Source organism: Lonchura striata, chromosome 4 (genome assembly GCF_050655825.1).
Source record: "Lonchura striata isolate lonStrDom1 chromosome 4, ASM5065582v1, whole genome shotgun sequence".
NCBI lineage: Eukaryota > Metazoa > Chordata > Aves > Passeriformes > Estrildidae > Lonchura > Lonchura striata.
Window position 1 is genome coordinate 38,609,116 of NC_140706.1, and position 24,950 is coordinate 38,634,065.

The window sequence follows — 24,950 nt, forward strand, 5'->3', positions numbered from 1 at the left end:
CAGTAAATTTTCTTTTGTCCTCCTTTGTATCTCACAAAGTTTACTTGCTTCTGCTGTTATTTAAGTACATATAGATATGTTCCATATATTTTCTACAGACATTACAATTCAAAATGGTATTTTAAGACAGGAGAGTGGTTTATGTTTATGTAAATAAAACTAATTCAAAGCTACCAGGAAAACCATAAACAAAGAAGCCACTCATTTTTATCCCAAAATTGTGGTCACCACCTAGTCAGTGGACACCCAGAGGTACTTACAAGGGCACTTTTCCATACCTGAGAAGAAGTGTGCCTTGAAGCCTTTTTTTGAGACCGTGTTGTCGGAGCGAAACTCAATGCGCATGTTGTTGTACTGAGAGGTGATAACTTCAGGCACTTCTGTACCGCAGAATTTGCCGTGGAGCTTGGAATCAGAGGAAAGGCCACTGCGAATCTCCACGTAATCGTACTTGCAAACCTGAGAAAAGAAAGAAAGATAGAAAAAATATTTGGCCAATCAAAATAAAAGCATGATGCCATTTACAAATGCCAGAATTCTGATCAGTATATATATAGCTGCTGAAGAATAAATTACTAATATCCTTCACTTTCTCCTGATTCTGAAAGCATTTGTAAATTCTTACATTTGTTGATTTTAGGTAAGAACGTTTTAAGGTCACTAACACATAACTATACTATGAATTACGTTCCAACTTATATTTTTATAAATGCTGACCTATGTTTAATATCTAAATTTCAAGATGCTTAGAAGCATTTCCACTTAACTTAAAAAGCAAATATTCCATAGTCATAAATGAAAATCTAGAAACATTCATCCTAAAAATTATACCAATCTGCATGCTATAAACCACATTCTCCACACCTACAAACCTTTTACTGTTTGCATCTCAAAGATTTTTTTAAAAAGTTAATTTTCACCTAGAAACTTATAAGGTAAGTTTTCATCATTACACATTTAAGATATATTAATTTTTTTCCAAATATATAACTTTCCACTATTAAAACCATGCAACTTTCACCAACAGCAGCATAGCTATAATTTGGACCAGGATGCATGCCATTTCATTAAAAGGTTAAAATAAAGTAATATAATGTAATTAAAGAAGTCTTATGCAAGGCTTAGTTTTAATGATAGTACTTTCAATGCATAATCCCTTGGTCAACTTAAAGCCACCCAGCCAAAAACTTCTAAGCTTCTTAGGCTCAACTATCAATCATTTAATCAAAAATGTCCTAGTTGTCTGCAATTAATAGTTTAAGAGAAAACATTGGCCAGGACAGAGCTTATATTGGTCCATTAAATCCAAGCTGTATTTGAAAAATTGCAATTTCTAAAAAAAAGAAAGTGTCAGGGGAGCTGGAAGGAAACAACAGAAAAGGATGTTTTGGCCTTTGTTGTTCTCTCTATATATGAAAATTTGTCATAATTTCCAGTTGGTTTTAATATAATACACTGAAGATGTAGATTTAACTTTTACTGCCACTGGAAGAATTTTCACATGTGGCAGAGTTGAAAAGTGACTAATTTGGTTGAAACTCTTCCTGTACAGTATAAAGAACACAAAGATTCAAAAACTTGAGTTACTGGCATATGCTGATCTATACTAACTGGAAGACAGATTTCTAATAATGCATGTGATTTTCAATATTGCTCTTTACATGGATAAATCCTAACAATTCCAGCAATACAGTAGTGGTTTTTATGGTTGCATAGATTTAGACAATATATTAGAATATTCCAGATATTATATGTTTCTTCTGATTTTCACAGGCATCTATCCTTAGTACTACTATTTAACAGTATGAAGTCAAGATTTAGTAGCACACGGGATGATCAAACTCCAGTTCTGATTGTTGAAACACATTTAGAATTTTTCTATTTGCTTATGTTACATGTCTTTTATGACCTTAGAGAAGTTATTTAATTTTATTACATGCCAGATGTTTTCCTTGCAAATCTTGCCCATGTACCAAGAAAGTGTGAGAAAAAGGTTTTTATGACTTGATCAAATCGTAATTAGATTTTAATTCTTTGGGATTTTTAAGCTTTTATTACATCTCTTGCACTTTCAGTAATAATGATGACAGGACATGAATGTAACTTGCATATATCATTGAAAATTGGAATTTCATGGAGTTGACAACCCACTCCAAAAAATTATGGGAGAAAAAATCTGACATTGCTGCCACAGAAAGTAATATTGAGATATTTTGGAGAAGTCATGGCTGGTTTGGTTCTTAGTTATAAATCAAACTCCAGATTTTGTCCCTTCAAATACCTCTGCCCAAAAGGTGGGCATCTTTATACTAAATACATTGCTACAAATTTATTTCGAAATAAATAGAAATGTCAGAAATAACATCCTGGAATTTGTGTTCTTAATGCCATGTAAAAAAATGTGCATATAAACTCAGTGGTTACAGCATGTTATGGCTGGAGTGTGGTCAGGGAATTCAGTGATATGACAAAGAATTGCCCACAAAGCAGAACAAAAGCTGAAATGAATGTTGAAACCCACATTATTGCTTATCATCCAAAAAAAGCCCTGCAACCCCCACAATTTTGTTTAAAGCTGTAAGAAGTATCCTTTAGCACATGAAGGGCTCTGCTCTGTTCCTCCTCCTACATGGGCAGAAGATCCCCCATGCCTCTGGGGGTTGCCCAGCTCAAAAACTGCTGCTGTTCTATTGCAAGTTATTTCTGGTACTGCTCATTTCAAAGTATTCCCCTAGAGAGACACTTGCAAGTGATTTAAATGCTCCCTCACTCCATCACTAACCACAGCTTACGTGTATTTTTTGTAGTCAGCCTGTAAAGATGATTTGGTTTCTCCAGATTTTCTTCTCTTGAATTCTTTCCAATATGCTTCAGCCCCATTTGCTCTGTTTTATTTTGTTGATAAAAAAGTCAGCTGAGACTCAGCAGAGAACATTTTTTAAAAATTTCTTGTAACACATATACATTTAGATGATATGTAAAAGAGAGCTATTCTTCCCATGTTTGTTTTGAAAGAATCCAGAAACAGTCCCAAAATGAAAACAAGAATATCCATGCTTATTGTCAGCACATGAAAGGTCAGCAAGGGTTTTACAAGACAATATCTATTTTCAAATGCTTGTGAAACCGTTTAGAGTATAACAGGTTGTGCAGCTCTTCATTCACGGTTACTTACTTCATTCCCTTCTAACTCAAAAAACTCAAACTTCATTGAAATTCGGTATTGCGTTGGGGCAACCACCTGCCACACACAGTTTTTGTTTGGAGGATACTCTTTTGGCCACCCTGGTGTGGTTATAGTCCCATTTAGCTTTGTCAGGAGTCCTCCACAAGCAGCTGTAAAATTAAAAAAGAACACAATTTCTTGACTGGCAGTGTGTTTTACTGTAAACAGAAGCATGCTGAGAAGAATCAGTCCTTTCATTACTTATATGCTGCAATGCCCAGACAGACTAATCAGAATCTTGCTTTATCATGCTTGGTGCAAACAAAGAGAAAAAGACAGCCCCTATCTTCAACAGCTTGCAGGTTTGTGGGCAGAGATAAGTTTCAGAACTACACAAGGCGTTATCATGGTCATTCTTTTCCCCTCCCTCCAAAGACTCTGGTTATTCTCTCACAGCCTTTCCCATGCAAGCCCTCTGACCTCACTGCCCTCCCTAAGACCTTGACCATCCCTCTTCTGACAGAAGGATACTTAAGATGTGCTTCTCTCCTTGATCAGAATCAGCCCTACCTGTCTCAGCTCATATGGCTGTATACACCTCCCATAACCTAACAGGTTACTAGGTAGGGTCACTTCTTTAGAAGAACAGGCACATACACTTCAGTCACAATTGCTTTTGCTGAATCATGGATGTCCCATAAAGAGAGAAAATGCCTCTTATTTCCAAATATATGCCAAATAATCACCTCCATAAAACAGAAAAATACTGTATTACGTTCTTGAATGCAGTTCAACTAGCAAAGGATAAACTCATTAATCTTTTCCATCTGTGCATTTTTTTTTTTTCCTAGGGAAAGTAAAGGGATTTAGAGAAGCTCTCAATCACACTCTGCTACATTGATAACCATTACAGCACTGTGACAGCCCTGGAAATCATCCACAAATCTCCTTCCAAAGAGCTGAAGGGGGGAGCTCTACTCAACTGCTCTCTGCTAACACCAAATGCTTTAAAAACTGGCTATTGCAGTCTAGCTGATGATATCACATATTGCATCTACTCCATCTAGCACAGCTGGGAGAATTCAGCAGTTACTGTGTCAAGGCTCATTTTGTCAGCTCAGACACACACCAGTGTTTCTCCTGGTCCCTAGTATTCCATGCAGCACACTTCTTGGTATACATGTAAAAGTAATCTGATGGGAATGGCTGTACTAAGACCCTTGGTCACATCTCAGTGTATCAAAAGAGACCAGACATAGATTTAGAGAATGTACCCAGATGACACAAGCTGTCCTCTCAAATGATCCAGTCTGGGTCAGAGAAACTACTGCCAGATTTCAATTTCTGCTTATAAACATTGTTCTATTGATCCTTGAGGCAAGGGCAGGAAATGTGGAAATAGTGAAAAAAGAAAATCTTAACCCTTTCTAATATGCTGCCATTGATGGAGACTTGGATTAGAAGATCATAAAGCAAATTTCTGTGCATGTCAACACTGCAGTGAAGCATAGGGCAAAGTTTCTGACTTGAGGCACCTACTCACATGAATTAATACAGCTAGCTCACCCCGCAAAGGCCCAAACTACAACAAGGAATTTTCACAGTGACTACACAGTAATTTTGATTCAGCAGTTCCAAGTACTATCTACATATAGTGAGTGCCACCTCAACTGAAACAAACACATACACTTTTATGGATAGCTCAGGGTTTTCACTCTACAGTGCGCTGCAGTGCTTAGAATGACTTCTTTTGACAGAGTTGCTTTACTGTTTGGGTGCCAGGAATGCAATTTTTTTTCTATTTTTCAGATGCAGACAGAAGAGAATTCTGAAAGACTTCTCTAATATTCTGACTTGAGTCAGCAAGCAGACTAAACTCAATTCCTTACATAAACTGGGGTTGATGATCAAAGGCCCAGAAAGCAAACCTCTGTCTTCATGGCCCCCATTTTGATTAAACTAATTTTCTTATTGTCTACTTAATGTGCAGACATCCAAATAAATTATTTTTCCAATGTTCTTGTTATTAAAGGTGGGGGAGGGAGGAAAAACAACCAAAAAACCCGACCAGCTTGATGAGAGCCACAATCTAACATGCTTTTAATCTAGGACTTCCACCAGCTCACACAAACATACAAGAAACAGGGAAAAAAAACCAAACAAAAAAAAAAAAAAAAAAAAACCCAAAAAACCAACCCTGCAGATCCAAAAGCAAAATAACAAAAAGGCATTGCAAAGAAACTAGGCAAAACTACCCCAAACTGTGAAAAAAATGAATTAAAGACAGGAAATTAGAACAAAGAGAGACCAGTGAATTGCATCAGAAGAAAACCAGGACTTCAAGCACCCCAATTTTCAAAATCCATTCACTAGTCAAACAGATGAGCTAAGAATAAATTTGTGCAATCTTTGATTTATTGGTGTCTATAAGTAAAACTCAAACAATAGTTGATGCATAATGATCAAGAGCTTGTGGTTCTTTCCTTTGATATGAAATATGCATAGAATGAAAAATCTTATCTCAGTTCAATCCTATGTTTATACAGACTTCCACTTATCTCTTTCTTTTTTCTCCAAATGATTATTTGAACACACTTTGCTCACCCTGTAAAGTAAGAAAAACCCACAGTGTGACTAGGAATGGAGAGGATTCCTCTCTCTTTGAGCTAAAATAGAGGACCTTTCTCTTTTAGACCTGCCAGCTTCCCAGGCACATCCCAGTCAGAGGTGGTCCAAGGGGTCATTAAACTGATTCTGAGAAAGTGGCACATTATTCTGCTGGTAATTGTCTTCTTGAGAGGCTTTGCTTTAGTGAGTAAGAATAGTGTAATAAGTGGTAGGAAGTCCTACTTTGTACCATTCCTGATTGATGAACAGCAAAATCTGCAAAATGAAGTTGCTGACAGGCATGGGACAAACATGGCTCTGGCATGACTACTAAAAGGACAGCACTGGTTTTCTAGGGTGGGTTCCACAGATCTCATGCTGTTCAGACAGAGCCTAAGAAACGTGTAGCATTTCATTCAGGCAATGGCACTCAGAGAGCTTTAAAAGCCCATAAGCCAGCAGCACACTGTACCTTCACAACTCTTCTTGTCAGGACCAAGTTCGTAGCCAGGATCGCAGGCGCACTGGTAACTGCCCAGGGTATTTACACAGCGCTGCTCACAGCCACCGTTGTCAGGTTTGGCACATTCATCTTCCTCTGCCAAGACAGGCAAGAATGCAAAAATGTGTTAAATAATTACCTTCCTCAGCTGTAACTATTGGATCAATATTAACCCAGAAAATGTATGCATGCCAATATAAGATGCACTACATAAACCACTGTGGTTGCTGACTAGAGGATTTTCAAATGCTAAGGAGGCCTGCAACAGAGCAAATAAAAATTTTTCCTTTCTAGGGTCTGTTTTGTTGTGTTTTTTTAACAATATCTACTGACAGCTGCAGAACTAATTTATAAGCACTTTGTGTGCAGCATACAGTAATTCAGGCAGCCATAATCTAAAGATTGTACAAAGTATTGAAGGAAAAATGAAAAATCCACAGTAGGGTCACTTGAAGGGCACTTTATCTCCCTCAGAATCAATCTGTACATTATCCTGAATTCATACCCAAAAACAGATTAACAGAATCCTCAAATCCTAGGTTTTTATTCTCCTGATATTAAAAGGAACAAGATGAATCAGGACTGGGGGAGGGAAAGGAATTGTGTGTTCTCTCTACTAGCTCTGAAATATGCCCATGAGATTCATTACTGAAATATTCCTCGGATGCTGGAATATTGTTTTCTTACACCAGGACAAGTAATTTCTCAGGAAAAAAAAATAAGTGCTCCTACTTTCATGCCTATAGCCTTCAAAGTTATAATTGTCTACAATGAAAACTATGAGGATTAGAAAAAGATGGCTTCTTTTCAAAAGAGCAAAAAGGCTTTCCTGGTGGCATGACCTGTACTTCAGGTGTCACCATGGCCACACCAATGCCAGTGGCTTTAACTGTGCCACCAGCAGCGCTGTGTGCAAATGACAACTTTCCATGCATCGTATTCTTCAGGCATAGCTGCATTTGTATGACATCCTCCTCTCCCAAAAAAACACCCATAACTGAAGGAAGACTATGAGGTTATTGCTAAATATGATTTTTGTTCCGTTCTTTTGGGATTTTTCCCTGCTTAGAGAGAGCAATAAAATGATAAAGCAGAACAATCCAGAAAATAAATAAGAAAAAAATCTGACAAGATTTAGACAAAGAAAAGAAAAAAATACTTAAATAGGGAAAAAAAAGCCATTTGCAATTATACTGTTTAACTTTATATTTGACAGCACAATGTAAAAAAAGTGCTGCTTTCTTACAAAATTAAATTAATCAGAAGTTGATTAACTGAACCTGAAGACAGTAGAAAGTTGTGCTGAATATATTCCTTCATTCCTTGGACACATTTTACTAGGAGACACAAAAATCTCTATTGTTTTGTTTGAAATAAATTGTATGCCCAGGAAAAATTATTCTAGAGACAATACACTTTATTAGTAAAAAAATATTGAGAAATATTTTTAACATACTTTCATAATTTTCCTAGTCCAAGAAGTGATAAGCTGTTCATAACAGCTGTCCCAAAATACTTACCTTTAAAAAAGTTAGCTGCAAACCCTGCTTTATTAACAGTTCCATCAGAAACAAACTTCATCCACAGGGTATTAGAGGTAGATCTAATGTCTTCTGGCTTGTCATAGCCACAAAAGTGACCAATTAAAGGACTGTTCTCATTTGTTCCATCTCGGATTTCCAAGTAGTCATATGCACAGTTGTCATGTCTTTCAATCTGTAAAACACAATTTTCAAAATGACCTACTTGACCATAAATGTCAGTCAGATAACAAAAAGAATTTAAATTTTTCAATGTTAAGGTTAAGATCTCTGTTTAGGGTTCAAGCAGCAGGAAGATGAACATAATTGAATGGATTTTGACTATACTTCTTTTCTACACAAAAATAATTTAAATATTGCTAAGGACACAACAGTCTAACTGGGAAAAAAACTAAAAAAGACATGCTCACCTCTAAGCTTCCTAATGTTCTGCTAAACTTCTACTCTCATCTCAAGTAAAGTCCTCTTTTCTCATGTACACTCAACTAAAGAAGATTAATGGCTCAGCAACTAAACAGGTCAGAAATATTCACCATTTTAGCAATATTAAAAAGCTCAATTTTCATCAATATGATAAGATTTTTAGAACATCCCTTTATTCTCCAGACAGAGAAAAATTTTGCATTTGTTGCTGTTCACTGATGTTGCAGGACAAAGGTAAAAAATTGAGGTGTGTAAGGAATTTGATTCATCTGAAAAATTAGATCCAAACACACACTTAAAATGATCAGCTCGTAAGTTAACAAGAGAACAGAGGACAAAAAGAGACTATTTTTTTCTGTGGCTGATGCAGCCAAGTTTCTCCTGCATAATTCCTGATTTCAGGTTCCTGATTTCTTTTGACTTTCTGGGTCAGTGAGTGAATCTTCGCTGTACTGATGGAGAAACCTACTGAAACTGGAACATCTGAAAATTTCCCTTTTCCATTTAAACTTTCTGCTGGATGACATTCAAACATAGACTAATATGTGAGTGGGCATGTGTGCATGTCTACTTGAGTACTGAGCCTTGTGCTCTTTACATAATAGTATTTGCAGAGTTGATCAGAATGGGAATTGCACCAGAGAGGAAAGCAGTAGCAGCCCAAACATGACCTTGTCCAGAAACCAGATAATTTATGGTGCTTGTCTTTATTGAGAGTGTGCCTTTCTCAACAGAATTAAAAACCCTCTTGAGCTGGGTCATTTTACTGCTGGAATATTTCACATCACTCAGTCTTATTAATAACAGAATTAACTAGATCCAAGCATTCAAAAATAATTCATATAAGAACACTTTTGTTAAACTAACTGACTGAATTGGGAAAGGCAAGCTTAGGGATAGAGAGGATGGGGAGGGAGATGGGATCACAGACAAGGAGAAGGGTTGGAGAAAGCCTCAGATCTAATTCAGCACATCTACATTCTGTTAAATCAATAAAGTCTAAACTAAGCCCAGAAAAAAATCTACATTTGATCTCCAGAGAACATTTTTCTTGTACCTAATCTTCAAGTAAGCAGAAGTACCTACTGGTTCTCTGCTTTACCTGTGTATCATGACCAACATAAAGCTCAGGAATGGCCACAGACTAAGGAGCTTCCACTTATCACAAGAAGATTTCTTATGTAAGAGAGAAAACTGGGGGGAAAGAACTGTTTGATTTTATGCCATTTTAGTGGCATCAAAATATGGCACTTACACACTTAGACATTTCTCTGTCTTCTTTCCAAATTTCCAATTCTCCAGGCATTTACATGCATAATTTTCTCCCACACACTCCTCTGTCACTAACAGTTTTGCAATTTATTGAATTTCCTAGTATTTTGCTCAGGAACTGCTTGGGAGAGAGTTTGGGAATGAGTGAGGAAAGCCAGGAAGATTTGGGATACAACCACCTATTGTTGACTTTAGTGGAAATTGTATGCAACTAATGCAGTACACGAGCACTGGTAAGTTTTTGATAATATCAATTCCAAATTTTCATTAATCTAAATAATAAATTCATGACATCATATTCTAATTTGAAATAAAGCCTCCCTTGTAATCTCAGTCAAAACTGAGAATTGAATTGGTCCAAAGCTCACTAATATCAATGAAGGAATTGTGCATTTTCCCCACACATCTGTAGTAATTTCAGTACTCAAGACATATAATTAACATCAGTTTTTTCCATGTTTCCATTTTTTATGGGCAGTATGGAAATTATGATTATCCCCCAGCCAAGTGTGGCTCTGAGTTACATGTGCCAACTTTCCATTGAGGTGAATTAGTAATTTCTTTTCTGAGAATCACTTTACTTTGGGCAGAAGAAAAGAGCTAAAAATACATTTTGTATAGGAGTTTCTAAACTTGCTAAGACTATAAGAATCAACCAACTTGCAAAGTGCAACTGAGTTACAATAAAACCCATTTGAAAGGTGCCTGTTCTGCCATATTCACTTATATTTTGTTTACTACTAGTGCAAGTGATGCCAGTATTATCAATATTAAAGTGTTACACCTATATGTAAACTACCAGAGAAGTATTGTAGTTTTGAGAAATAACTGGTACTTGGTAATCAGTGAAAGAAAATATTATAAAATCTGCGGGTTTTTTCCATACCTCAGGTTATAAGATTATGTGGTACTATCATCTGGGAACGCTGCTATATAAAGGCCTTTTAGACTTGCAATAGACTCTTATTCCTCCTGCTGCCTCCTATATTTTCTGTATATCTTTCTTTTCTTCCTACTTCCTATTTGTTTCTTGAGGAAAATCTCTTCCAGTTAATGAAAGGACACCTGGTGAGTTCAGTTGTAACTGGACTGATCCTATAAATCTTGTTTACTGGAGCACTAAAATTTCACAAGATATTCACGTGATACTACATGTTGATGAGAAGAAATATGCAGAATATTAGCAAATTTTAGAAAATAAATAATATCTAAAAAGTTTTTACAGAAAAATGCATTTCCTCTAGGAATCTGAAAGATAACCTTGGCTCCTGAAGGCCTTGGAGGAAACCTAGAATTTAAATGGCATCAGAGAAATAAGTCAAGAAAATGTCAGAAAAATTACTAAAGCAGGCACATAAGAGCAGGAAAATATGAAATCTCCCAGGGAAATGGCAAGCCAGAGACATTCTCTACATCCCTTCTCAAAGAAATAGGCCTCATAAATAGTTTCAGGTTTAGAAAAACAACAACAAACCAAAAAACCCACAAAAAAACAAATAAACATCCAGAGTGCCTTTGTCTTATAGCACTTCTCCAACAGGAAAAAATGAAGATAAAATATAAAAATTAAAACAAGCAAGCAAAAAACCCTAAAACTGAAGAAAACAAAATATAAAAAAGAGAGAGAAAAAAGGATATGAATGGCAATTTTGGGAGCAATTCTATTGCAGGAAAAATATTTACAAAATTTTTGTCATTGTTAAGTTCTTTGTTCATAAATCAAACTGCGATACAGGTAAACATATCTGCTTCTGGCTGTAGACTTCAGTCATAAAAAGTGCCATACATGCCTAGTGAAATCAGTAGATCAATAAATTTTACTCCCTGATTTATGTAAAAATTATTTAAATGATCACTATCTACAAAGAATTTAACAAGGTCACTCAAATGAGGAAGATTAATATGAATCTGCTCTACAAACCCTCCATTTTTTTTTAGCTGGAGAGATTGTGTGCCAAAAAGAGTTCTTAAATAAAAAAGCAAACAAACTTACAAAAAAAAAACCTGCTAATTTTCAAAGAACAATATTGTAAAGGTGACAGTAACAATGAAAAATATGGAGTTCCCAGTCCCAACATCTCTACTCTCACACAGACAGGGGAAATTACAGCAGCCAAATAAGAAAGCAGAATCCTGCACTCAGTAGAAAATGTGTTGCCCACAGCAGGCAAAACAAGATGACTCATTGATAGAGTTTGAAATTCTCAGTTTCCTTAGTGCTTTCATTCCAGAATGAAGGTTATTTATACAGTTATTTTTTTTCTAGTATTGCATAGGGATAATGAGAATTCCTCTTACTTAACTGTACCTTTCAGAAGACAGAGAAGTAATTTTCTCACAAACACACTGCAATAACTCTCTGGCCTGACATTTACTTTTTTCTATCTCACCTGGCACCAAGAACAGTGATTTTTAAACAACTTTTTGTTTTACTGGGCAGTGCACCAAGGGTTCAGTCCAGAGCAGGACTCAGTACCATAAACCAAAACACCTACCTTCAAGAGCTGGGAACAGAAATGGAAATTGGACCCAGTGGTGAATGTCCAGGCACTCCAGAGCAGCTCCCAAAGCAACTCCCATCCTCAGCAGGGAGCCCAGTGGATAAGCCAGTAAGAAATGCCACAAAGACAGCTATAACAGTCTTGTGCCTGTCTGGGGTACCTCATTTGGTGCTCAAGGGCATCTTGCCACTCTGGAATTACAGCTCAGACTCTCCCTGGGAAAGTATTTCAAGTCCCTACTGTTGGAATTTTTTTCTTTTCAAAACATATGAAGTATAAGCCCCAACTTGAGACTCCCCTGATTGTATTTCTGCTTAATTTCCTCTTTCTTCTTATGAGGTGTTAGTCCACATGTCTCACCTCTAGAGAGAGTGCCATAATACTAAACAGTCTGGAGGAAAAACTGGATATTTCTTCCTAAGGCCTTAATCACTTGTCTACTAAAATGTTCTGTTGTTTGCTGGTCCTTTGCTTCTGGTTATTTCCTGCATGGTGAGGCATAAGCATGCCATCTTCACACTTGTAAATAGTCCCTAACCTGGTGATTAGAAAAAGGTCCTGAAAGATAGGAAGAGATGTTTAATTCTCCCAGTGATGCTATTGAACTGAGATCAGTTTAAGCCCATGTAGACCATTGCTGATCAACTGCATCCAAACCAAATATTACAGCAAGATTCTTTTGAAGAGGAATAGGTTAATTTCCCTTGCCATCACATTAAAAAATGCTGAGCAGCAATGGCAGACTAGAAAAGCCCCATATCTGGTCAGTAAATTATACAAAAGTACTCAAAACTTTCATTTTCAACAGGGCTTAAATAAAGAGACAAACATACAATGGTGAGTAATCTTGAGCCAGGTCATGCGAACTCAGAAGATCAGGGAAAGCTGATCTTGTCTGCCCTAGAACTGACATTAATTCAGGATTTTAAAAAAGGGGAAAATTCAGTAGAATCCATAAAAATAGTCAAACTTCTCTACTTTACATTCATAATTGCTGATGAAGTCCCAATTCCTTGCTGTGTCATGCTCAAATCTTTCTACCAGTCAGAGCAAAAATGTGCCATAACCTTGAAATCTGTCTGCAAGACTAAAGCACCAGGTTGTAAATTACATCTATGTTTACTATACTGGTATTTAAATCTATGTACAACATAAAGCCAAAAAGCCCAGATTTTTAAAAAACGTTCTTCGTGCCCTTACTGCTGAAGCATATTCAAATAAAACAATTTAAATTTAGTAGCATACTTTTGAGTTATCTACAAAGTTCAAGCCAGTGTATTGTGTAGGATTAAAACAGACACAAAATATTACTCATTCTTTTTTATGTAATAGTTTACCACAGTTTAGCAATGTTATACACAGCGTGATGAACACTAAAAACATACACTTACAACAACTCACCACATGTTTTTTCTTTCCTCGTTAAATACAGGTTTGCGAGCTGAATATTAATTTTAGGGTTTTTTCTTTTCAAAGCAGAAGCCAAAGAACACAGTGGGTTTTTTTGTCCAGCTATGTATTCATTTTTGAAAATAAGATTTAGCAGAGAAAAAAAGTCCTAGTTATTTAACAGAATATTGAAGTAACCTTGCTGAGCTGGATGATGCACTTGGTAAAATGTGACTATCTTCAGTAATTTTAACATTCTAATTCAAATATTAGAGGTAACATAAAAAACCTTTAATTTTGAAAATTTCTGGGGAAGAGAAACTTCATGGATTATGGAGTTAATTTTTCAGAGAGAACTCTTAAATTCATTCACAGGTTTAATAAATACCCCCTTAAATTTCACTGTCACTTAGCCACTAGATGCTTGTCTGAGATTAGTTAAAAAGCTTTACCTCAAAAGCTTGAAAGGTTAATCCTACATTGTAGTTTTCTGAAACTGTTATTTTCCACACACATTCCTTCATTGGTCTGTAGTCATCAGGATAATTGGGAGACTGGATCTGGCCTTCATTTTTGTGGATTTCACCTCCACAAATAGCTGATAAAAGCATAACATTTTACTGTTAATAATGACATTTTCCCATGCCCAAAGTGACATTATATGCTCCCATTTTCAAAACTAATAATAAAATTGTTCTGGACAATACTTAAATCTACCAAGGATAAATTATTGAAAACACAATAAATTTAAACCATTATATATACTTTTGTTAGCAAATATAATAGCTCTAAACATGTATACAGTGTCGAGGATGAATTTGTAATCATGGATAATCTGAACCTATACATTTTACAGAATATATTTAAAGAGTCAAAATAATTAAATTTTTGTTCACCCATGAAATATACTTAATAAACATTCTTCATTGATATTTACTAACCTTTAGAAAGAGAAAAATGAAAGCAAGATCTCATATTTTATAAATGACCTATGCATTTTAACCTACAGTTAGTTTATCACTTCAAGCTTGCATTCAGTTTGAAGAAACAGTTAATATAAATTAAAAAATATTTTGATGAAAAGTACAGGTTCTATTTTAAACAGGTGAATGTTGACTTGCTAATATAACCAATGTGCAAGGGTGCCTTTTTTAACTTTGCCCAGAATATATGGAAAATATAAGGCCGATTCTTCTGAAGGATAAACAGAAAATACACACAGAAATCTTTGCAAACACTAAACAAAAGAGCATGCATATTTAGTAAATTAAAGATAGTAAAAAATGTTTGTGATTATTATCAGTGATTTCCCTGAGAAAGAACTCAGCTGAAATCTGCTCACAGGAGGAGTTTCTAAAAGCCCTGCCTAGTAATTTAGCACCTACTGTCTCCTAGTGATAAAATACTAATTCGTATGTTAATTTTGGTGGGGCATGATTAATATCAAAAGGTATCTGGTTAATATCATTCTTCCATAACCAATTTATTTTTAATGCTGTAAGAGGCTTACCTTCATAAACTGCTGCAAAACCCTTTCCAACCCAGTTGCTGCTGCTGCGGAACTCAATCCACATCCTGCTGTCGGTGGATGTGAGCACTTCTGGCAGTTTGTCACCACAAAACCTGCCTAAAAACATGCAACCAGTAACTGCATTTTCTGCGCCTCTGAAGCCAAATGCTGCAAACATTTATACAAGTGTTTAACATTACAGGCAGAAGTAGCAGAACCAACTCAGTGGAACTATCCATACGCTTATGGTTAAGCACATGTGTTTCTGCAGATCAGGACCTAACACACAAAGATTTTATTACAAAGCTTTTGGAACTTTTTATTGTAGTCAGGCTCAAAAGTCCAAGCATAAAACCTCCAGGGAATTAATGAAAAAAAATATTGTTAGAGGTTTATATACATGCAAATACATGCATTTTGGAAGGGAAAAGTGAGTACTAATCTTAAAAAAGGAACCAATGTAGGTCACAGTAATACAACTGATTGTGCCCAAGGGCCAAAGAGATTCAAAAAGTAACATCTAAATTACCTATTCTACATTACCCTCTTCAAGTCTGCCTAGGTAAGTAAAATTTCTGTTCTTCTAGTTGAGAGAGAACAGGTGAAAAGGATAATTATCTGGTCTTAATTGTTTCTTCTTTTTTTACTGTTCAAGGCCAAGAAAATAGACATTCCTGTTAGAGAGCTGTCCTCTCTATCTGGACACTAGCAGTATAGGAGGTGAAATCTTCCCACCAGCCTTCTGAATTAAAATAGGATGAGTACAGCTTTTACATTTCATTTGCAACTCAAACTTAATTCACTATTGCTTTTCTCTTCTCTGAAAGAGCAGGGAAGGGCACACACAGAACAAAGAGAGGCAATCTCACAATCTTAAGCATACAGGCACAGAGCTCATGAGAACAGCTTTACAGTAGGTACATATTCACATGACCTATGCATTTCCCATCAGCTCTACAGATTTGTCTGTACACTTCTTCCCTATTTCTCTGAAAAAAAAAAAAAAAACTATGCCAGATTCATAATTCAATATCCATAAGCAAAGCAAAAGCTCGCCCATTTTGTAGTTGTCATCTTTCCACAATGGCAGCTGAATAATGGCAGCAAACTTAAGGCTTGAGGTTTGAAGTCAAGGCCATTTAGAGGGTATTTTCCCCATCCCCAAGTTTAGATCCATTCTAGACACCTGAAACCCAAGAAGTTTGTTGTGGGTTCAACAGCAGGTCCACTGAGCCCAATGAGTGTGGTGCAGTGGACAATGCAGTGTTAAACAGTTGCATACCAAGCAGAGAGGATTTTCTCCAGTAGCCATCTCTTACTTCAATATAGTCGTACCAACAGAGACTGCTCTTGTAAAGGTCCATGGTGGTAAAGTTTAAAATTATCTGCAATCAGATGAGAAGGCCGAAATACATAATGTGTGGTAAATAAGAGAAAAACAATCTCAACAACATTCTGAAGAACTGAAGCCAGAGTGGTCACCTGTCATGGAATTCCAACAATTCAGATATTTAATTATCCTCTCTTCAATTATTTCTTTGACTAAGTAAAAGTTTCTTGGGAACATGAAAACTTTATTGTATTGAATCATATATATTTGTGCAAATTCAAGACAAATGACTCACGTTTACTTGCTCACAGGAGGCTTTCCACTGAGAAATAAAAATTTGAAAATGCTAATTAGGTAAAATATAAGAGCAATATAATTTTAGGTATGTTACTTGACAATTCTTCTGCCAATTCCTCTTCTATTACATTTTGACTATAACCAGCACTGAATATAATCAGCTGCAAATAAAAAAAAATAAATAATTGTGCTTCTCCTACTACTGTTTTGACAAGATATTTTACTTTCAGACATAAATGTTGACAGTGTTGGACAGCAATTCTGAAAGAAAGTTCACTAATAAGAAACAGTATACAGTCCCTTAATGATTCCTAATGAAACTATAATAAATATTTTTATACAGAAATTGAAGTTCTGTGCATTTCTGGAATTTTTGAACTTGAACTCCAAGTGTAATTGAGAATGTCTGTAAACAGGCATATTTTCAATACTTACTAACAAGGCTACCCTGACATTAAATTACATTATCCATGTTTTCAAAATATTAATCCTAAACTGCCATAAACTTCTCGTATACACAGAAATTCTCTGTCCTTGACAGAATTTTTCTCCTTCAACTCTTCCTTCAAATAAAGACACCACACCAACTTAAAAAAACTTCTGTACTCCTCAAACCATCCACTTTGCAGTTCAGATTCCCTCTAAATACCTACTTTCTTTTTTCTTAAAAGGTAAGCATGTATCTCTGCTTGCATTTAGCCAAGTTTTCCTTTTTCCATGACACAGCTGAAACATCAGATTTCTTCTCTGGTTTTTGTTTGGAAATTCACCTTTCTCCAAGCCTCAGTGTCCCAGATAGGGATGGGAAATGGATGGTTTCACATAGCTGTGATCATGTCAATGTCTCAAAGTGCTGCTATCTAAATGGAAACGGTTAAAATTTAATGAGCCTCCTCAATGGCTCCTGCTTTTGAAACTACATGAAATAACCTTCACAGCCTTTTCTCACTCTGATATGCCAAGGTATTTGATGATACAGCAATTTCTTAACACTGACCAGAATTCATTAGCTGTACATAGGCAGAACCCCCAGTCTGTCACAGCGTGATTTCTGGGCATAAACCAAACCAGTTTAAATGTATTTAAGATTCTGATTTGCTATTCTGCAAAGTATTAAATCGAGCTACAGACAAGGCAGAGCCTGTTCAAGGGGACAGGACTGCTGAGAGGCTTCCCAGGAAAAACAATCAATGGGTATTTGTCAGCACAATTAAAGAATTATTGATTACACAGCAGATTTGATTGTGCTACCGCAGCTTCCAAGAGAATATATCATACCTCCTATTGCCCAAGACAAGAAAGCACAAAATATACAACAAATACGAGTAATATGAACCTAAGTTTCTGCAGGTGGCATTTTTTACCATATCAATCAAGGATTTTTCTGTCCTGTTTTATCGTTCATGTAAAACATTAAAGAAAATTCAGAAGTAGTGCAACCTATTCAAAAAAGCAAATTCAAATAAAACACTGGCACGGTTGCGACTCTCCCTGTGCCAAGAAAATTTCTACACGCCAGAAGTAGGATTCACTCTGGCTGGGGGCACAGAGCATGAATAACACCATCCTCCCTCTAAGACTTTTCTGTGTATATTATATTGAGTACAGCTTTTATAGCTGTAGTTTACCATGTAGTCTTAAGTCTCAAAAGTAAAATGTCAATGGACTACCTTGTTTTATTATTTTATGTTGGCTTGGCAATTCATCATGCCTTGTGAATAAAGGGAATTCCAAAACTTGTGCATGCCACTGCAGTTCCAGTTTTCATAAAATTTCTGGGTATCAAAGATCAGAAGAGTCCTTTACTTGCAGAAAGGAGCATGGATAGAAGTCATCCAAACTATGCTCATACAACAGAATGCTAAATCTCAAAAAATAAATAGAAAAGAGCTAGGCAAAGCCTTTCCAGTTTATTTTTAGGTGACTAAAGTGCTCATTGGCCTTTCAGAACATGGCATGATGCACTTACACATGCTCTAATCACCACACAATATTCCTGAGATCTATCAAGGCTAAAGCAGCAAAGGAACAAAAATTTGAATGTATTTTCATTTTCCCTTCATTATATGAAAGTGTTATCACCATTTACTGAGAAAAGTTTAGATCAAGTATAATGCTTGTCCAAGGTATCATGATATATGCTTTAGCTAATATTTAGACCTCATGGCTGTAAATAGGGTTCTTTATTCCAAGACAGCCAATATCCTATGGGAACAGCATGGACAAACATACTTTTTGACACTAGCACAAATACAATTTACTTTATTCTTACTGAACTATACGGAGACTAGAGAGTTCGGAGGTAATAACAGTGCCCTATGGACATGACTTGTCATGTAAAATTTCAACTAGAAAATTCTGCTTATTCTTTTCCTCATTTGGGTCAGCAGGTAAATTGGGAGAGGAGTTAGTCCTCTCACTTTGCTGACTTCAACATAGGGGCTTTCCCCCATTAGATTTTGTCTAGTATAATAAAGCTTCAGTGGTGGTTAAAAACTCAAGACTATTTTTCTTGTTAGATTACAAACATATTAATATTACACTGGTGTTTATAGATAGGTTTACACAAATTTGGAGTATGTTATAAATACTTAAACATCAACATTAACTCAGATGTAAGTATTTTTTTTCAAGAGCAAATAATTGTAGATGAACACACTTTTTTTTTAATGGATTTGTGGAAAAAAACCTAAGCCATTATTTTTGTTATCGCAGTAATGTCTAAAATGTAACACAAAAAATGGGGATGCAAATTCAATTTCTAGAGTAATTTTCATCTCCTGCACAATCATTCTCTTATTTATCTCCTAATTTTTCCCTGTCAACCTGCTGAGCCACCCTTTTCCTCCCAGCAGAGAGTGTTTAGTTTTCCTCCTGTCTCTGGCTCTTGTCCAGAGGAGTAAAAACACTCTCCAAATTACTTTTCTTTCATTCACCACAGTAGCAAATGCCCTTACAGCTCCTCAAGATCTATTAGAACAACAAGAGTATATATTCTTGGTGCCTACAAGGGCCCTGACCTGAAAGAAACACAGAACAAAGTAACACAATCAGGAGAAAAAAATGTCCGATTCATACAGAGTGGGAGACTTCAGAGACAAATGACTGAAATATCTGGGGGCAAGTGCTGAGTCTTCCTATTTTAACTTGCCAGTACTGAAATGTTAGGCTCTGTATTTCAGTCTTTGAATTCTGTATTTTTGTCTTTAGTACTTGACTGCTTGATATTAGCCACTGCTTCATGTAAGGAAACTTACATCCTTTTTCCTGCATATTATGTCTCAGCTAAAGCTTTTTATCCTTCCCTCTATCCTTATTTGTTTTGAAGCAGGCTGATATTTGAGCCAATAATTTAAAATGAGATTTAGCTAGCACATTTTGAAAGTGCACACAAGGAGGAGAGGTTTTGCTGTCACTTGGATGGCACAATTCTCTCTCCAAACGGCTCTCACCAAGCCCATTTTCCCCCCACTCATTTTCCCATAAAATTGATCTCCAGAAATTAAAACTATATGCACTAGAACCAATTCCAGGTAACACCCACAATGGCACTTTCTTTACTCATGTTATTATGGTTTAATTTTAGAAACATCTTATTGAACACACTAAGAACTTCCTTAGTTACAGCCCCATACAGCTCAGCCAGCTTGCCCAAGCCCATGCTGGAAAATGGATCATTCAGGAGCCTGAATCCTGTCTTCTACTTTTATACTGAACCATAAATTGAACTGGGAGCCAGTTTTAAAGGGAGTTCATGGTGCAAGCATACAGCAGATTGAAGTCATGTCCATTGAATTGATGATATGGTTCTGATGCCACATATCAAAGTCAATAGTACATAGTCCATGGTCCAGTTTTTTATGACACACCATTATTTTCAATTAATATGCATCATTTGGACTTAAACAAAAAAGTAACATTTTACTTTGAAAATAGTATCTGTGTCTAGCTAAAGGAATGTTAAAATACCTTCTCTCCTGGGGTCACAGAGATTCTCCATATGCAGTGTGTGTAGGAAGGATAGCCATTTGGAAATCCAGGAGAAGAAAAGTTGCCTGTAGATTCCTGCAGTGTTTCTCCACAGGCTGAAAGAAACAAATTACAGTAAAAATATAAAATTTAATGTGCCTAGCAGAGAAAAATGCATCTTTCCAATATCTACTCAGAATACATTTAGCTCACTGCAGATGCAGATTGGAAAATAAACTAGTTAGTTTACAGTTTATTAAAAGCCATGGTTTTAAGCAAATCTGACATTCATTCCATTTTATGCAGGATGTTTTTATTCCATTTACTATTTCACTTGTGTGTTGTCTGCTGACATAACCAAAATTATGGCAGCCTTAAAAAATATCACTGCTGTCAATCAACTGCAATATTATATATAGAACCTTTTTTGTAATTAAAAAAAGGTAAACATCCTTTAAGAACTAAAAGAAATGCTAGCACAATATGACTTGCCTCACACTGAATTTTTTTCAGTGGTGTCATTTAATTTAGTCCTTTACCCACATAAAAAACTGGTCTGACCTAAACTCACTTATTTGTGTTGGTATAAAAAACTAAATCCTATATTTGACAGTCTCTTAGTAAGAGTGATTTGTAGAGATACAAGTAATAAAACCAAAGCAAATATAAAGCCTTAAAATATCAAAGGCTTTTATATTCTTTATTATTGAAGCTTTTATCATCCTTCTCTCACCTGTCAATCATGCTGCTAGATGCTGGCTAATAAATCATCTTCACACTAAAATATAACATTAGAAGTTACTGCCACTCTCCACCCTTAAAACTGATTTTGGTAGGGTGCTGCACCTTAGTCATCTTTTTTGACCTTAATCAAATTTTTTCACCCCCTGATTTTGCAGGTGTGATACAAGATATGAATTTGATATTATCTCATGAGTAACAATGTAATCAGATCTGCAATGCTTTCAAATTACAGGGCTACCACTGCCAGCAGGTGAGCAACCATGTAATCAAAATATCAATGAACTATAAGTGTTCTGGAAAAATCTTTAAATAAAAGACGACAAAGGAAAGGATTGCCTATGACAAAAGGACAACACAGCTTTGTTAAAATGCATCTAAGATGTGATCGGACAACTACACTTATATCAGGTGTAAATTATATTCAAGGCATTAAATATGCTCACTGACACTCAAATGGTTATCATGATGAGAAAAGAAAGGAAACAGTAGTGTGGTCCTCAAGAAGTGTAATGGCACCATCACAGTGTCCTTTACAAATGAAACAGGAAAAGGAAATATTTTCCTCACTTCATTTAAAAAATGTGGGTTTATCTTTAAAAAATTGCAGAGAGACACAGCAAGTGATATTTCTGCACAAAGCTCTTTCAGTGAAAAGGCTCTGTCATTAACCACACCTTATTTTTAACATAACAATGAATGCAGACATTTAAGTTGCAGAGTCCTGAACTCGGTTCCCCCAGAGCTGGTGAATTGTGCTGTAGCTTATAGTGCATAAGTAAAGCACTTCAGAAAAAGCCAGAAGTTAAATTGTTGGAGTAGAGGACAGTAGGGCCTAAAGATGGGACATCCACAAGAATCCAAGTACTCCTTTCACCCCTTTTAGAGCCCTCTGTTATTCTTTCTCTCATCCACGGTTGCATTAAGTCTACGTCGGAACATTCAATGTTCCATATACAGAAGATGTGTATAGACCTAAAACAAAGTCTTTTAAGCTGAAAAAAGAGTTATGGAACTCTTTTTTTTCCCCTAGGAGTTACAGAATAAAGCTATTAAATATGAAAATTTACCTTCTATGCTTATTAAATTCCTGGGAGCTCTCTATCAAATTTAAATTATTTTAAGAAACATCTCTAACAGAAGCATAAAAAAACCTTGTAAGTAGATAGCTTCTACTAAGAATTAGCACAATCAGGATTTATTAAATGCACTTGGGCTTCATGTGTTTTGCCATATTTATCTTTGAATTGTAAATTCTTTATTACTCAAGGGAGCTATAACAGGAACAGCTTTTACCAATCGATAGTTGAATTAATTTTCTATGGGATCGGAGCTCTAGTCTGGCTTCCAAAGCTGCAGTAGACAGGGTGATATTTGGGAATTTCTTGTTGAAAAGCACATTTCTAGGCAATAGGAAACAGTTAAAATTCTATCACTAATATAACGAACGTAAAGGTTTTATTTGTATTTGGACTGTAGTAACTGCAGTAGTCATGACTAGTCTTATAAGACCGAACATGACAAATTTTTTACTGTATAATGGTCCACTAGTAATGAAATCCGCTTTGGTAGAGAAATGTGGAAGGAAAATGAGTGGTTAGGGTCACTTATTTAAATTTCATTACATACTTATTTTAATATATTTCAAGTCAGAAGATATCAATTACAACCTCAATTTTATATGGCTCTGCTTTAAAAAGCATTTGTAAATTTTTATTCCTTTGTTAATCATTAATATTTGCCAAGGATTTCTGTGATGCTTTCCCCCCCCTCTTTTCAAATATCATGCCTTATATCAATTTTACTAAGCTAGACCACTTGCAGAAACACCACTTTAGCTTTCCCCACACACGTACTCTAGCCATAAAAGCCACTCTCCTCTGCTTTTCAGCTTGAGAAGGTTAGACATCTAATAAGGCTTTGTGGTTAGGAGAGGGAAACTATTTTTGTTTCTCCTTGTAAAGATTAGCAGGGCGTAGGGTGTAGGCAGCAGGTAGATTATGTGCTTATACAAAGCAATTCCCACCAGTGTAGTCTGCAGTGTTTAATTACACAGCCTGTGTGTGACACCTCTCTGGGCTGGCCTATACACACGGTCAAGACCCATCAAGGATTACCGTGAAATCTGCAAATGATGAAGCCCAGATCCCCCAGGACTCCCCAGATCCCACAAGTCTCATTCCTTTGTACATAGCACTAGCAAATGCATACTATCATTTATGGCTAATTTGAGTTCACCCTTTAACACTAAGACACAAGTTTGTACAACTAAACATATATGGCATATAAAGCTGCCACAAAGCCCTAAAAATATCTACTACTGATCATGTTCTTGTTAAATCAAAAACTAAAATCAGTTTACTGCAACTAAGGGTCTTACTATTGACTTGATTTCTCTTTATAGCTATAAGGAAACAGTCAATCTAAAAGCCTTAATTCTCCTTATGCAGAAAACAAAGGTTGACTTTTGAAGGTGAACATTCTTTTTGAATCTAATAGGGATAGCAGCAAGTTAAGCCTGAGGAACAGGGAGAACAGCACAAAAGAGAAACAGCTTCAGCCTTCATCTGCTCTTTTCTACACACACCATCACACACCCAGGCAATTGGTAAATTTGCTGAACTTCGTCCATCCACATTCTCTTCCTCTAAACAAGATTTCTCCCACCAGTCTGAGACTCCTTTTCTATCCATTATGCAGTCCCACTCTATACACCATTTTTTTTGTTCTGTCTTCTGGCATATGAGTATCTTTCTCCATCATTTTCCTTTCTTATCCTTCTGCTCCTATTAAGCTATTTAAACATTAACTACAATTTCTATATAAAACTATAGAGGCAGACCTGTGTTGAAATTTTACCAGCTAGAAGAAAACACATTTTATTACTCAATTAGACTGTCTGAAAACCACTAATTATCCAACCTTGAATTCAAGTTTTATTCTCAAATACCAAGACAGTAAAAATTCAAAATCAGATTCACAGAGGAAGAATTTCAACTTTATTGTTTTCTTTCCCCTTATTATTCCATCACATAACAGTATAATTTGGTTTTAAAATGTAACAGATCCCTATCAGCAATTACATTTTTCTTTTATAAAAATACTAAGGAAAAGTTAAAAACAAACCAAAATTACTGTTGCTACATTTTAGAGATCTGGCACTTACCCTGCTGCTGAAAGGCAGGTTGTCAAATCTCAGTCTTTGGCTTCACCAGTTTCAAAACTGTTTCTTGGTCAGTAAGCCCCTTCCTGAATAATGACCCTGAATATCCTGACTATCTAAAACCCTCTGGAAGGCTCAGCTTCTTCCCTGCTGTGAGGATCACTTGTATTTTCCAGCAACCCTGAGCTCAACTTCATGTTCTTGGACCCCAGAAAAAGATGTGGGCCAGGAATTGTTTGCAGAAATAACTAGAACTCCAAACAAAACATGCACAATACTATAAAATCCTTTTTCAAATATGTGTGGGTCTCTGGAAAAGGCTGATTAAGTAATTGTTTTCTGCATTTTCATTGCATTGCATTTAAGGCAACACAAATGAACACATGAAACAATGCAGGTATTAAGGATTATTAAGGATTGAAATATTCACTGCTGTTTTATCCCAAGCAGGCATCATGATTAATACCTTTTGTCTGAAACAGGTAATCAAACATACCTCCAAAACCAACACATATCAGGGATTTTATTGCTATGTACTA

At 35.9% G+C, this 24,950-nt stretch overlaps 1 protein-coding gene across 3 annotated transcripts in view; it reads right to left on the minus strand.

Annotated features, from left to right (window-relative positions):
* Positions 1-24,950, minus strand: part of TLL1 (tolloid like 1) — a 126,130-nt gene that overhangs the window by 21,403 nt on the left and 79,777 nt on the right. For all 3 annotated transcript variants that reach the window (XM_021555681.3, XM_085578004.1, XM_085578005.1), the window contains 8 exons: positions 20,508-20,623; positions 16,194-16,296; positions 14,912-15,028; positions 13,854-13,999; positions 7,796-7,991; positions 6,246-6,371; positions 3,176-3,336; positions 279-459 (listed from right to left, as the gene is read on the minus strand). In XM_021555681.3, coding sequence (XP_021411356.3) covers positions 279-459; positions 3,176-3,336; positions 6,246-6,371; positions 7,796-7,991; positions 13,854-13,999; positions 14,912-15,028; positions 16,194-16,296; positions 20,508-20,623 — 1,146 coding nt within the window. The remainder of the gene's footprint in view (positions 1-278; positions 460-3,175; positions 3,337-6,245; positions 6,372-7,795; positions 7,992-13,853; positions 14,000-14,911; positions 15,029-16,193; positions 16,297-20,507; positions 20,624-24,950) is intronic.